The 15,135-nt window shown below is 40.3% G+C and overlaps 2 protein-coding genes and 1 long non-coding RNA gene across 4 annotated transcripts; 2 read left to right on the top strand and 1 right to left on the bottom strand.

Moving 5' to 3' along the window:
• Positions 1-800: 800 nt before the first annotated feature.
• On the top strand, positions 801-3,706 carry LOC135595869 (serine carboxypeptidase-like 45). Of its 2 annotated transcripts, XM_065087319.1 has the most exons (11): positions 801-1,152; positions 1,353-1,454; positions 1,574-1,669; positions 1,878-1,970; positions 2,060-2,139; positions 2,234-2,515; positions 2,644-2,768; positions 2,916-3,008; positions 3,101-3,218; positions 3,323-3,515; positions 3,585-3,706. In XM_065087319.1, exons 1-10 carry the CDS (start codon positions 900-902, stop codon positions 3,482-3,484), a joined length of 1,404 nt encoding a protein of 467 aa, XP_064943391.1. In that variant the 5' UTR covers positions 801-899; the 3' UTR covers positions 3,485-3,515; positions 3,585-3,706. The 2 variants fall into 2 exon arrangements, with proteins under 2 accessions (XP_064943391.1, XP_064943390.1); XM_065087318.1 differs by having other exon boundaries at positions 3,323-3,706.
• A 589-nt stretch (positions 3,707-4,295) lies between these two features.
• Positions 4,296-4,869, bottom strand: LOC135595870 (uncharacterized). Its single transcript, XR_010480692.1, has 2 exons — positions 4,739-4,869; positions 4,296-4,661 (listed from the first exon to the last, which is right to left on the bottom strand). It is a non-coding gene; the product is annotated as an uncharacterized LOC135595870 (long non-coding RNA).
• A 1,690-nt stretch (positions 4,870-6,559) lies between these two features.
• Positions 6,560-10,424, top strand: LOC135595026 (transcription factor ICE1-like). Its single transcript, XM_065085532.1, has 4 exons — positions 6,560-7,944; positions 9,127-9,363; positions 9,891-10,061; positions 10,170-10,424. Exons 1-4 carry the CDS (start codon positions 6,808-6,810, stop codon positions 10,248-10,250), a joined length of 1,626 nt encoding a protein of 541 aa, XP_064941604.1. The 5' UTR covers positions 6,560-6,807; the 3' UTR covers positions 10,251-10,424.
• The last annotated feature ends 4,711 nt before the right edge of the window (positions 10,425-15,135 follow it).

Below are 15,135 nucleotides of genomic sequence, written 5' to 3'. Positions count from 1 at the left end.
AGAACAAAGCGGTGTCTCCTCTCCTTGGAAGACAGGTTTACTTTGCCACCCCTCTCTCTCTCTCTCTCTCTCTCTCTCTCTCTCTCTCTCTCTCTCTCTCTCTCTCTTTCTTTCAGAGAAGTAAAGCGGGAGAGCGGATCAGTCGGAACGAGATGTTTAGCTTAGCTTCAGTCTCTTTGGGAGTTCTATATTCAAAGTATTTCTTGTTGTTTACAACAGTCACAATGCATTCTCCCAGAAAAATGTTACAGATGTCAAGTCTAGGTTAGTACTTGATGCATCAGCCTGCAGCATCAATCAGTCACTTGTGGCAGTTCTTTTGGGGTGGGGAGACAAGACCAATGGAGGGCAGGGCCAGTCCACTGTCCTCTCTCGCTCTCTCTCTCTCAATTTCTTACAGTGATGAAATCAGATAAGCAGGAGGAGGCAGCAGCCCCTTCCTGCAACGTCAATATAAAACCCATTTCTGTGAAGAAAAAGAGAGAAACCAGATGGAGTAGGCCAACCTTTTCACATGTTCCGGGCTTTCTGCTTGGAACTTTTTGTATGCGCAAGTAATTGTTGTCCATTTAGAAAAAGGCTTTGAAGATGGCTTTTCTGCTTGGGTACAGTCGTATGAGCAATTAGTTATTAACAAGAAGGTTTACTGAACTCATGATCGAATGCTGCAGGATTCAGAAGAGGGTGCCCATTTTTCTCTCACTTTTCAGCATAAAAAGGTGTCGACACAAGAAGTTAAGGCAAGACAAACCTTCATCTTTCGACCCCATAACCTTCATCTAGTTATATATATAACGCTTGCCTAGTCTCCACTTAGCACTGACATCCTCCCCGTCCCACTCTGTTTCTTCTCTCTCTCTTTCCTCGTTCAGTTTGTGCCTGGTGGTGGCTCCGGAAACATGCATTCTACGGCGTGGAGAGCCGTGGTCATGGTTGCCGCTCTAGTTCAGATTTGCTCCTCCAGGGAGCTGGAGTCCAATCTATCCCACCCAAACAGGATCGTCAAGCTGCCTGGCCAACCTCAGGTCAGCTTCCAGCAGTTCTCAGGCTACGTCACAGTGGATGAGCGGAAGCACAGGGCTCTTTTCTACTACTTTGCCGAAGCAGAGATGGATCCGTCCTCAAAGCCTCTGGTTCTCTGGTTGAATGGAGGTAATACAACATCTTCCTCCCTCTCAAATGGAACAATTAGCTCATATGCTTCTTTTTCAAAGGGAAAAAGAAGATGAACAAGGTTCTGCCTTTTTCATCAATAAGAGAAAAAGTTCTCTATAGAGATCAATATCAGATTTTTTTTTTCTCATCTTTCTTTGATTTTAGTTTCTTCGTTGGTTGTGATTTCATCTTCATAGGGCCTGGTTGCTCTTCTGTTGGGGTTGGGGCATTCTCTGAGAATGGGCCTTTCAGACCAAAAGGTGAAGTGCTGGTGAGAAATGAGTATAGCTGGAATAAAGGTATGAAGCTGCAGCATCATTGATTTTATTCTTACAACTTTTCTTTGTGCTGGATGCACTTTCCTGATGAGAGAAAAAAAAAGAGAGGCGGTGGTTAGTTACTTCTCTCCCATCTGCAGAGGCAAACATGCTGTATTTGGAGACACCAGCAGGAGTTGGCTTCTCTTTTTCAAGTGACTCTTCTGACTATGAGGGGGTGAATGATCGGATTACAGGTACTAATTTTGTAGCTTGGAGCTCGATATAAGCTTTCTGTAAGAAAAAAAAGTTTGACAAGAGTTTTGTGCAAATTGTTTTCTTACTGATGCTTCTCAGAACACAATCTCTTGTTTCTTCTGGAAACAAAACCAATTACTTGATTCAGCATATCATTTAGCAAGCTGCAAGATGAGGCTGACTCTTCATTTGTTTTCGCTTGTGAAGCCAGGGATAATCTTGTTTTTCTGCAGCGCTGGTTCACAAAGTTCCCACGGTACAAGGGCAGGGATTTATACATCACTGGAGAAAGCTATGCAGGTGATGAAATTGCAAACCTTCACCCATTGTCTTGCTAGAAAAAGTTGGGCCTTTCTTAAATTTCAACAACTCATGACTCTGGTTTTCAGGCCATTATGTTCCACAACTTGCTCAGCTCATGGTTGATTTCAATAAGAAGGAAAAGGTCTTCAACCTCAAAGGCATTGCTGTGAGTACTAGAACAATCGAAATGATTCACCAAGTGCTACATTTGTGCATAAAAGCAAGTTAATTCTTGCTGTTCTGTTTGATGTCTGCTACAGCTGGGTAATCCGGTTCTTGAGTTCTCAACCGACTTCAACTCAAGAGCAGAGTTCTTTTGGTCCCATGGGTTGATATCGGATTCTACATACAGAATCTTCACTTCTGCTTGTAACTACTCACGCTACGTCAGTGAGTATTACAGAGGATCCCTTAGTTCAATATGTCAAAGAGTGATGAGCCAAGTGACGAGAGAAACAAGTAGATTCGTCGACAAATATGATGTCACCCTTGATGTTTGTATATCATCAGTTTTATCGCAATCCATGGTTCTGAGTCCTCAGGCAAGTTTAGAACCTATATAACAATAACATCAATGCGTGTCAGTTTATGTCCTCCCTTTAATGATCTGCAGCCTCTCTATATATTGTCTTCGACCTTGCATCTGAGGCATATTGTAACTGTGCTGCAGCAAGTTACCGAGCGAGTAGATGTCTGCGTCGAAGATGAAACCGTGAGTTATCTCAATCGGAAGGATGTGCAAGCAGCACTGCATGCCAACCTTATCGGGGTGACAAAATGGACTGTTTGCAGCAGGTATGCAGAAACATTGTCTTGAGATAAAACTTGAGCTCGATATTTCTTGAATTCCTGAATTTAAGATTATTTCTGGTCTTTATCCTTGGTTCAATTTGCATATCTGGAACTATCCTTGATAACATGGTACATTTGGTGGTATTCAAGTGTTATCGAGTATGAGTTACTTAACTTGGAGGTACCAACAATTTCGATTGTGGGTTCGCTTGTGAAGTCTGGAATCCCGGTGTTGGTTTACAGGTAGTTTAGTCCCTAAAGTCCATCATCGTTGAACACATTCAGTGGTTTTCAGGAACCAAAAGGATCTTATGCTTTTCATTTTCCGACTGTAGTGGTGATCAGGACTCTGTCATTCCTTTGACCGGTAGCCGAACTCTTGTGCAAAGACTGGCAAACGAGCTTGGCCTCAAAACAACAATTCCATATAGAGCTTGGTTTGAGGGAGAACAGGTAAACAAAATCCAACAGGCAATTTGTTTCACCATGTTCTTTTGTGATTTGAGTGATCAACTTGGAACAAGTGTGGAACTTTGGTGCCGCAAAATTTTCTGCAGGTTGGTGGATGGACTCAAGTTTACGGCGATGCGCTTTCATTTGCTACTGTAAGAGGAGCCTCTCATGAAGCTCCATTCTCACAGCCTGAGAGGTCTCTTGTGCTCTTCAGAGCATTCCTACAAGGCCGACCGCTACCAGAGACATTCACATATGCGCCCTGACAGGTTCTTCAGCAGCATTAGGGTGTGCATTGTAAGTATATGCGAGTTTCGTGTCGATTCCATGGTATTCCTGTGTGCTTGAGCTGATGTCTAGTTTTAGGTAATTAGTGTGGAAAAGGCACACGAATGTGTGTTTTGTCACCGGCTTTTGTAGAATTCTGTCTCGTGGAGAAGCTACTTCATCTGTTCAACATCAAAACAATGGAGTTCAAATTGCATTTCTTCTTTGATTTCAAACTTACTACAATGACAAAAGGATCACTGAAGCTGTTCTTGACTCAGAAGTCAGCAAGCTAACTGTAGCATGATCAGAAAAAGCTTTTTTATTCTTTTCAGTTTTTGCACTTTACCGGCGGTATATGATTGCATACTAATTCCTTAAACTATCTTCTTTGCATGTATATGTGATCTTAAAGGTTGGAATTTTACCATCTTTCTGTTTAGCTTTTCAGTATCAACAACTGCTGTTAGGTTCTGAGTTCATGTGAATGAGATTGAAGAAATTATTTCCAAGTAAGAATTTAAAAGGTTCAGATATTAATGTGCAGAACAAATCCTAACAAAGGGAGCATTTTCACTCATATTTGCAGATCAAAAGAATTCTTCAAATAAGAACAGGGCATATTCATTGAAATCCCGAACTCTAAGCTTCAATTCCTCAAATTAGCTGATGATAGTCTGATCAAACCCCCATCAGCTTTGATGTTTCTTGCAATCTGATTCCTCCTTTTACAGATCGTAGCTGCCAAATTGCAATAGAGAGATCCAGCAGTAGAATTTGTAACAATGGGACTCAGGAAAATGAATGCCATTAAAACAAGAGAAGCAGCTTCAAAATTATTATTTCATCCTCCATGTCGTATGCACTGTGATATAGAACAATACATCCTTTAAATTCTTGAGATAGAACAAAAGACAAATGACATTGTGGCAGCAGACACGCATGCAGGTTAGAACACCACTCCAGACCTTGGACTGCCAGCTCTTAAATGACCCAACCTAACTTGTTCTTCTCCCACGAGTGTTCCACCGCCAAGTGGCGCTTCATGGATCTCAAAAGAAGAAGCACAGACAACAACCGAGTGCTACTCGAAGAAACACATTGTCCCAAGGCAGATTTGGAATCAGCCAGCTTCCTCGGCGTAAGCAGAGACGAAACCGGTTCTTGATCTGAATCCTGTGGCAAGTTGAAGAGTTAAAGAGTGGCGTGTGGAATCTTCTTAGGTGAGATGGAAAGAGGGCGATCACGAGAACCTTGGGCTTGTTTTCTACCCATTTATTCCTTGCCTGCATTACTTGCCTCCGCTCCCTGTGCTTGTCTCCTCTGTCGCACGACTCGCGCCATCTCTGCTTGCAGCTTTCTCTCTATCTCCTCCTCTTCTTTTCTAACCTCGTTGGATGATTGCCTTCTTCATGGAAAATTGGCACTCAAATATGATCGTTAATCCAATGCGACAAAATTAATTTAACTTTTATTTTATTTTATTTTGTTGCATTTGAAAGTCGAAGTTATAATATGTTATAGAATATTATTTGTTTCTTATCTTACGTTTAAATTGTGTCTCACAGTCCTAAATCAGTCATCAAAGTCTTCTCTTCTTCCCTACTTGTGTTATACTCACTGATCAGACTGGAATGCATGGAGATGTATCAGCTGTGAGCAACAACAACAGAGGTTTGAATACAGCTCACTCAATTCCTTGATCTATTTCCTTCCGAATAAAAATAATATTTTTATTTTTTGTTGCAAAGTTACTGATCTCATTAATCTTAGTAGGATGAACTTATGGAACTAATATGACCCATAATTCCCTATATAAATTTTTATGTACAGTATATATATATATCCTTCCGAATATTTAAATCATCCATCTCTTTGATGATCATAACTACTCACAGTTGACTTTATCTAAAAATATAATAACAAATTTAAATGCCTAAAATACTTATTATTTTCACCTTTTAATGCAGTAAACTAAATTAATATATCTGAGAAATATTTTTATAAACCTCGAACATATGTATACATACAATCTTGCCTTTTTTTTATAGATGGATTTGGCATGTATAGTATGTATGCTAATGATAGGAACAACCAAAACTTGCCTGACATAAGGTGACTGCTGCATTTAACTTTAGCTTTCCTTTTGGTTTTCACTGTGCAGATGCTTATCCATAGCTCTGTCGCCTTTGGTAACTGCTAGCAGATTATGGAAGCTGGCAGCCTCACATCCAAATGGCCTTCTGCATTCAACCCGGGAAGAAGGGAATGGCATTCAAGTCTTCCAAGAGATGGCTGGTCCAATCTCCCTCAGCTAATGCTACCCCCTTCTTGTCTTGTGTTCCTTTTTCCCCACCCCAAACAAAACCATTTTTAAGCACCTCATCTCACATCAATCTGACAGACCTTGTGTGATGATTACCGTAGCAATATGGACCACAAGCAAGCAATAATGCTTGCATGATCTCTACCATCTTGTTACCACTTTCTTTACATTTCATTTCATGAGAGATAAAAAAGAGGATAATAAACATATCTGTATATTCTTATTTCAGCTGTGCATGCAGCAGATGAAGGTATCAAAAATTGCATGAAAAGCTTCTGTAGTTTTGTCTGAGTTGTGCCAAAAGAGTTTTTTAACTGTCTTCAGATGGAAACAGGGTTTGCTGCGTCTTATCTGCATTCCTTTCCCCCTGCTTTGGGTTGGCCACCACCCCGATCTCCCTTAAACAAGAAGCGAAGCAAGATGGTTAAAGCCTCCACGATAACAAGACGAAGCCAAGTCTGTTTTGTGACATGGGAAAACCTTATGACCACTGAAAGAGAAGAGAAGAGAAGAGAGAGAGAGAGAGAGATCAAAACACCCCCTTTGTCACACGAAAGCTTCGTATTGCAGCAATGCCTGCTTGTGAAACCCAGTAAGTACACTGTCAAGTTCACATAATTAAAGAAGAGAGGCAGAGGACTGTGTGAAACTCGATAGTACACTGCCAAAATTCACATCATTTAACTAGCCATGAAGCTGTTTGAAGAAATTGAAGGAGAGAGGAAGGATGAATAGCCTTTACATTATTTCCTTCACGGTCATTTTGGGAGTTCTGTCAGCTAACATGACCAGCGACAGAAGCAAAGGAGAACAGCAGCAGTGCGTCGCAACACGTTCCCTTGGAACGACGAAACGTTTCAAACCCATCGCCCTCCAGGTGGAGTGCGAGCTCTGAGGCTGAGAAGTGTTGGAAAGCATCAAAACCGGACCTGGTAGTTGTACATGCATTGTCTTCTTCCCTTCCGCCCGGAAAACAGGTAAGTGAGAAGAGCAGCGATGTTTTCGAGAATTGATGGCGGCTTCTGGATGGATGACGGTGGAGACGACGACGGCCCTGTCGCTTGGACAAGAGGAAACGCCTCCAGCTCTAGCGGAGGGGGAATGGGGGAGCCCAAGGAGGACGAGCTCGGCCTTTCCGGCTTTAAGTCCATGCTCGTGGACGACTGGTACGTCGGCGCCGCCGCCCACCACCCCTTCGAGGCCTTCCAGACTCAGCAGGACCTCAAAGACGTCGCCTTTCTCCCGAATCCCTCGCCCCATGAGGCCCTGTTGCTGCCACCCGTCGATAGCCTCGACCAAAGCCAACCCTTTTTCTCGTCGAGACCTGCCCTTTCGTCTGTCTTCAATGCCTCGAACCATTTCGGCGTTGGGGTTGATCTCAGGAGCGACGCGCCGGGGTTTCTTCCGGCAGTCCCGGTTTTAAATTCCCCTGACTTGATGAACGGAGGAGGTGGCGCCATCGATGGAGTGTTTGGCTTCGTCGGAATTGGAACCAGTGGACAACTCGGTTGTCCAGAGCTGAACCCCGCAAGCCAATTCTCCGGCGCCCTTCTGCTACCTCCTGCCGAGAACTGCTCCGTTTCCAGCTCTGGCACCACCTTCTGCCCTGTGGGCTTCGACAGCTTGGAGAATTCACCGTTTCTCAACCGGTCCAAGGTGTTGAGGCCTTTGGAGATGTTCCCTACAGCGGGTTCGCAGCCCACCCTGTTCCAGAAGCGGGCGGCCGCCGCTCTACTGCAGAACTCGGTGGCTACTGCAGAAAAAGTCGGCATCTTGGGTCCTTGGGCGTCGAAAGGCAGCTGCCAAGGGAGCAGCAGTGTGGTTGCATTGGAGGAAGAGAAAGAGAGGAAGAGGAAAGGGAACGAGGTCGATGAGTTGGACGAGGGTAGCATTGACGGGTCCGGCTTACATTATGATTCTGATGACTTTGCCGGAGAGTGTGCCAAAGTTGAGGAGAATGCAGGGAATGTATTAGGTGGAGGAGGGAACAGTTCGAGTGCTGATGTCATGGTGGCCGACAGGGGGAAGAAGAAGGGTCTCCCGGCGAAGAATCTGATGGCAGAGAGGAGGAGGAGAAAGAAACTCAACGACAGGCTTTACATGCTTAGATCTGTTGTCCCCAAGATAAGCAAGGTGGGAATTATATGTCACCAGTTCCTTTACATAGCTTGCAAGTTCCTTTACTTTGTTTTCCCTTTCTATATGCTATTGCTTGAGTTCTGCTTTGACTATATGAGATTGATCTGAACTTACACTGAAGCTTTAAATTGTTGTAGTGCATTCAAAGTTTAGCTTCTACCCAGTCGTGCTTCAAGGAGTTAGTCTTAAAATTCCATCCTATGAGGGGAACTACTGTCTCTAGGGGATTGTTTCGATCGTAATTTCATATGCTTATCATGTTACTTAAATTGATACTGAATTCTCATCTTCTGTACAAGAAACATAAATTTCCTGTAGTTTCATGTGAACTTGCCATGCTTATGTTTTGTACTTCAGGAATCTACTCGGTAGCAGTAGGCAACTATAAACTTGCATGTGTTCATCATCATCTCGGTTAATTTTAACTTAAGATGGAACTCTAAATCTTTTGCTTCTTATCTGAATCAACTGTTAAAATGACTGTTTCTTCTAGCCTTTATAGCGAATCAATTGTTGGCATTCCCCCTCTGTTATTGTAATAGTTGTCAGATCAGTGCTTGATTGGATGAATGGTTCCTCCTTGTCATTGTACATATTTGTCTTCTGTAATGAAACCGGTGTCCTGTGGGGAAATAATCCTGGCAGCTGCTGACCATTCTTCCTCGGGTCAGAATCTTTTCCATCTCAAATAGAACAAATTCAAAATCCACCTGCACATACATAGGGCAGGTCCCTGCATTTACAGGTGACACCTACCCATTCCAATGGATGGCAGATCTGACCGGGACAAGTGAACCAAATTGAGAAGAACATAACCTTCCTGCATGTGCTCTTTTTAATGTGTCTTCCAAATATTTAAATTAGAGTGTTTCCGTAACATGCTTACCTTAAAGCCGCATCACCATCATGTAAAAGAATTATGATTGGAGTTCCTATGTCATCATGAATGAACAATATGCATCCTAAGTTCCGCCCAGAAAGTTCAGTACTACTTTCATTTACGATCAATATCTTTGTTAGTGTATTGTCATCAACATATATAGATATATGCTCATTTCATCATCAAGGACCACAAGATTTGGATGACAATGGTGGAATGACAAATTTTTAGCAGCTGTTCACCTCCAATCATGACTGTTTCTTTGTCTTTTGTCTTAATTTCTTGTGTTCTTACAGATGGATAGAGCTTCCATTCTTGGCGATGCGATTGAGTACTTGAAGGAACTTCTCCAAAGGATCAACGACCTTCAAAATGAGCTTGAATCAACACCTTCAAGTTCTTCACTGCCTACAACAAATGCAACGAGCTTGCACCCCTTGACTCCCACACTACCAACTTTGCCATGCCGTTTGAAGGACGAACTCAAGCACTGCTCGAGTTCTTTACCAAGTCCAAATAGTCAGCCAGCAAGGGTTAGTGCCATTAGCTTAAGCCAACTTTTTAGCATCTTGTTTGTTATCCAAAGTTTCAATTACCAACTTGGCTGCTAGAATTGGAAGTTATCTTAATGAACTATCATCATGATATTGTGCAGGGCATGCTTGTTATTTGTCAATTGCAGTCTTTATTTTTCTGGTTTACATTATATATATGTATATACATACATACATATATACACACACACACACTATATATATATACATACACACACACACACTATATATATATACATACATACACACACACTATTTTTCTGGTTTACATCACACACACACACACATAATTAATATATATATATATATATATATATATATATATATATATATATATCATCAACTAATTAGATTGAAGATGACTTCATATATCTTGGACATCAGTGGATAGTACCAGCCACGGTCTTCATTATCATGTATTAAGCAAAACATAGTGCTACTCTTGATCTGGTTGAATTTGAGCATGGTAGACAGTGTGTAAACTCATCTTGTTGTGCATTCTATAGGTCGAAGTTAAGGCGAGGGAAGGCCGAGCCGTCGACATACACATGTTCTGTGCCCGTAGGCCTGGTCTGCTGCTTTCAGCTTTGCGATCACTTGACAGCCTTGGGCTTGACATTCAGCAGGCGGTCATCAGCTGTTTCAATGGATTCGCTCTAGACATTTTCCAAGCTGAGGTAAGTTCTCATTGGATGATGTTATCACCCCAACAAAGAAGTCACATTGTGTGTATGTGTGTATATATAGCTAAATATATCTCATTCATATGCCCTTATCTTTTTCAGCAATGCAAAGACCCTGGTGTTCTGCCTGAAGAAATCAAGGCTGTGCTCTTGCACTCTGCAGGTTTGCTCAACACAATGTAGTCAGCAATCAAGGTAGCAATTGCTTTGGTTCTCTGAAATGGATCTTGTATGCTCTCATCCCCAAGTGTTATCGGCAGCTCTTAGCATTAGTTATCGAGGGATGCTGCTGCTTGACCCTTATTCCGCTCTTTAATTCACTGAACTAAACTTTCTGTTCAAGAATAATGTATGAATCTTTTCTCAAGCCTTTACACTTTTGTTAATTATTTTTCTTTTATTCCTCTTTGTGAACTATATATATATATATATATATATATGTATATATATGTATATATATATATATGTATATATATAATGTGGCTTCTTCTTCTTGGATGTGTTCATCCAAAGAAACGACACAGAATGAACAGTTCCTTCAAAAGGATCATTTGTAGGCTTTGTAGCTCACTGAGACTCTGATCCAACATCGGAGTTCTAAATCTATGATCTCACTTTGGACTTACTCGGACCTTGCAGAGTTGCAGTACGTTTGTAGGGTTCGGCCAGGGGTGACAAAAAGCACTTTACGAGGATTGATGCAAGACCGCCATTGTCGAAGCTGATTCCCTTTTCCTCTTCCTTGTGACATCTAAGAGGACCTTCTTCTTGTGCCGAGAGACTTGACAGCCAAAGCAATATTATGGTTATGTGGTTAAAAGTATGTATGATATGCGTTTCTGGGAGCTCTTGTCCACATATTTTTGGAACCCATTCACCATCCAATCATCTGCTGGAAACAGGGACATTTCATATCATGGATTGTAGTGACATCTCGGATCATCAAGTCAACCATTCTGACTCCATATTCCTCTTTGCCTTGGGTTGTATGTCATGTCAGTCTTTCGAGATTTAAATCGTGAATAAAGTGGTGCCGGAATCATGAGGAATATATTCTCTGTCCAACTCTGATATCTTATTTTGTACATCGATTATTAATTTGAGGTGGTAAGTTCGAGGCTTTGAAATTCTTGTTTAATTATGTATATTTATATTCTAGAAAAATATCAAATTTATGAAGATATTTAAGTGCATGACTATTTTTGAATTAATAAATCTGATATACAATCATCAAACTAATATTTTAAATTTCTTTTATCAAAAGTGTGATGACCAGATATATATATATGTTCTCCACTAAATTACCTCGAGCAATGTTAATATGTGATTTACACAATGTATCAATATTTTACTATGTTTTGCATCAATGATAATACGTGTTGTAGTGACAAAATTTTGTTGTTTGATTGGGATGTTGACTTGGAGACAATCGAGATCTTGGCGTTCGTTTCTAAATGATATTGAAAAAAATCAAACCTTGTCAAATTATGTTAGAGTGTTTTAAGATCTCTTTGATACTTAAGTCAATTCAATAAATATATTTTTAAGTTTTTGAATCGTTAGGCTCATACATACATTAATCTCAAATACGATTAGTGGAGTCATGTTGCATCAAATGTGCGATAATTATAATATGATTAATAATGTCGTCATATGTGGCTGAAGTAGTATTAAAATATCGACTGATCAAGTGTCGATCACGTCATTATTTTCTATTTAAGTTAATTTTTTTTATGTTTTGTATCATTATGCGCGTTAAATTGCGAATATTTCGGGGTTTTTTTACCTTTCTCTAAATGATAATTTATCCACCGTCAAAGCTAAGCCATCAAGACGATCAAGACCGTCGGATCCAGAAATCCTCAGAATTTTGTTCTCCCGCGCCAAGGATCGACAAGAGAGCACTCCGCTTCCATGCCTGTTCACTTCACACGACGACGACGAGGACGACGGTGGAGATGGCTTAGACCTGGAGAAGGAAACGGAGGCGGAGGAGAGGGCGGAAATCCTCAAAGACTGCTTTCTCCTCTTCGTGATCTCAGCCGAGGTTCCGTTTCTTCTGCTGCCCTTGTGCTCTCCTCTTTGCCCTTTCCCCATTGCAGAATCCTCATCGATCTTTCATCCGAATTCTTTCGTCGGAACAGCCAAGAAGGTCGATGTGGAGGTAGCGAAACCCATAGTTTCATGCATCCCCAACCTAGATTCTCAGTACACAGGTGATTGCTGAAGCCGTAGCCCTCTTCCCATTGGTTTCGCCTTCGTCACCAATTGTTTTCTTATCGCTTCTAACGTTGATTTCATCTAATTCGTTGTTCATTGTTTTTCCAAATTCACGATAACGCTTCATGTTGCTGCAGTTTCAGATGGAAGGATGATGGAAATGGAAATCCTGCTCTTGTTACGTGATTAGGGTTCTAATTCTGTTATGTGATTGGGTGTTAATTTGTGATTTGAAATGCTGCTTTCAGTTTGTCTTTGTAATTAGGTGTAATATATCTGAGGACGCCCTTAAAGCTTTGGCTTTGCTCCTTGACATTGCTCTTATTTGGTAGAGAAATTGATGTCTTTTCCTGGCATTTTGCAGACTTATCATCTACCGGACCCTTTACTCCAGGGTGCTGGAAGACTTTTGACCTTGCTAAGATGTTGAGTTGTTTACACAACATGCTGGCCGAAAATCTATGAACATGGAAGATGTCATACATACTATCAGGTAATATGCCACATCAAACTCAGGCTCTCTTCTAATTTGTGTGCTATCGAATGTTTTGTACCGTAATTCTATAGTTTGACATCCATTCGACGAGTGCTGCTTTCTGTTAGATTAATTCATCTTAACTAAGATTTGTCCATGCATAAGATTGTTAGCTTTCTTCCATTTAATATTTATGTTTTTACTGCTTCCTGTTAAAAAGTCAACCATAAGACAGAATGAAACTACAAGTTTTTACTGCTGATGAAGGCAATCAAAGCATATTTACCGACATTTTCCTTTTAATTTCGTATAATTTACCCTTTAATACTAATGGCACGTCAAGTGCATGGGTTTCTGCTAATGCAAGGTCTAGGAAGGCAATATACATAATACGTTATTTTCATGAATTGAGCCCTGATCTCTCAGGACACAAAAGAGCAATGTTGCTTGCCTTAGTTTTATTGTTTAATACTGTAAAATTAAAATTTCTCTTTGGCTTTACTTCTTTGGAGCTCTCAATAAATATACTGGAGAAATTCTTTGGCTCTAATTTCTTTGAGACTCTCAATATAGATATGGGATGGATAGTAGATTCTTCTTAATAATTTCTTATTGTGGCCTGTAAACCTTTTCTTCTGGTAAAAACAACTGTCTGCTCACATTCATTAGAGTTGAGTTGCAACCTGTTGACTACCCTGAAATTTTGATGGCCATAAAATCAGCCAACATTTGCATATAAGAATAATATTTGCTTCTTAGTTCCTATCAAATCTCTGTGTGTTGGGTGCCACGATTATGTTCTGAACATAATTGGTACTTTGCATATTTGCTTTTTATTACTTTTATTATTAATTGTGGGAAAATAAATATTTTCACTATGTTTACAAGTGTCTCGCAAGAGAGGAACTATCTTGATATATTCCATAGCGGTGCTATCTTGATATATTCAAAAGGAAAGATGCAGTGTAATGCTACTATACTAAACTATGTATGTTTCTTGTCCTGTTTTAAAAGTTGGCATATTCTGTAGATTCCAAAATTTGTAGTTCAGAATTCACATCACCTAGATAGGCTCTCTGGTGGTTTTGAGTGGGTGTACTGTTTGTTATATTGCTAACTTCGTTAGGTTTTAAGCTCCAATCTATGACATTCCGTATGAATCACAAGCTGTTCCGTTTTTGGTTTTAGCACTGTGATCAGGTATTGATATATTCTGTGATGTCTGTCATTTTGTAAAGGTTGTTTTTTGAAAGACTTGATTTTCATGCATGAAGATATAACTTTTATTGCTTATCCAATGACTTTTCATGTGACTTGGCAGACTATCATTTCTGCTTTTGGTTTGTGAAGTGAGGTTTGATTCATCATTTGATGTCTGTCAAGCTGAAGTGGGTGTTCCTTGGGATGCCCAGTGCTCTTGCCTTTCCAATTATCTTGTATTTTGTTTTTGTTCATCTTTAGATGACAAATCATCCTTGAGGTAGTCTTTTCTATTACGTTTGTGCAATTGTTTTATAGAAGCAGCTGATCTCTTGATTTGACATAGAAGCATCTGGCGTGGGGCTTGCAAGCTCATAGACTTGTAGTAGTGATTGAGATGTATCTAGTTGATCAAGCTATTGGATTTGTGGATAAATGTGAATTGGATTGGGACATTGTGGAGAAAGGTTGGTTGCACATGTATATAGATGGGTGGATGTGATGTGGCAGTCAAAAAAAAAAGGAAAAAAGAACTGTGTGGTGAGATGATGTGATTGTTATATTTGAGCTGTTTGGTGGCTATTATTCAGTTGTCCTTCATGCTCAATTCTTCAAAGAAAACCTTGACCCTCATTCTTAATCCAACTACTGTGGCAGTCTCATGTCATATGCTTTTTTAGGTTTATACCATTGTATATGTAATTCTTTAGCCTTTGCTTGGTACATATGATTCTTAATCCAGAGGTCACAATATGAGACTCATTCCTTGCTTTTGCTTTCATTTGAATCATAACATTTATATTTCCTTGGAACTAAACTCTACTGTGGCATTCCTTAATTTTAATGCTTCATGTAACTAATGTTTGCTTCAATAATTGCAGCATGCTTTGACTTTGTTGACCTGTAGGTAACCAAGCAGCAGATCTGGAGAAAGAAAAGGTTATCAATGATTGCTTCATTATTTTGTCTTTTTAAATCATGCATTTGTGGCTCTTAACATGTCATGCACATAGATAGCTCTTTATAACAGGGTATTTAATTTTGATAGCAATTGTTAAGACTTTTTTGTTTTAGGAGTACAATTGCAAAGGCTTCACATCAACTAATTAATTGGTATTTTTGGTGCTCTCTCTCCCTCTATCTTTCTAATTTTTGAAGATTCACATCAATTAA

This window comes from Musa acuminata, chromosome BXJ1-10 (assembly GCF_036884655.1).
Source record: "Musa acuminata AAA Group cultivar baxijiao chromosome BXJ1-10, Cavendish_Baxijiao_AAA, whole genome shotgun sequence".
Taxonomy (NCBI): domain Eukaryota; kingdom Viridiplantae; phylum Streptophyta; class Magnoliopsida; order Zingiberales; family Musaceae; genus Musa; species Musa acuminata.
The sequence above is the reverse complement of the archived record's forward strand: the minus strand, read 5'-3'. Positions and strand labels throughout refer to the sequence as shown.

Bases quoted from the DNA above. Each gene is read 5' to 3' on its own strand.
- LOC135595026 (XM_065085532.1), top strand. From the start codon at position 6,808: ATGTTTTCGAGAATTGATGGCGGCTTCTGGATGGATGACGGTGGAGAC. The intron at 7,945-9,126 runs GTGGGAATTATA...GTGTTCTTACAG, and splicing joins TTGTCCCCAAGATAAGCAAG to ATGGATAGAGCTTCCATTCT. The intron at 9,364-9,890 runs GTTAGTGCCATT...TGCATTCTATAG, and splicing joins CAAATAGTCAGCCAGCAAGG to GTCGAAGTTAAGGCGAGGGA.
- LOC135595869 (XM_065087319.1), top strand. From the start codon at position 900: ATGCATTCTACGGCGTGGAGAGCCGTGGTCATGGTTGCCGCTCTAGTT. The intron at 1,670-1,877 runs GTACTAATTTTG...TCGCTTGTGAAG, and splicing joins GGTGAATGATCGGATTACAG to CCAGGGATAATCTTGTTTTT. The intron at 2,769-2,915 runs GTATGCAGAAAC...GTGGTATTCAAG, and splicing joins AAATGGACTGTTTGCAGCAG to TGTTATCGAGTATGAGTTAC.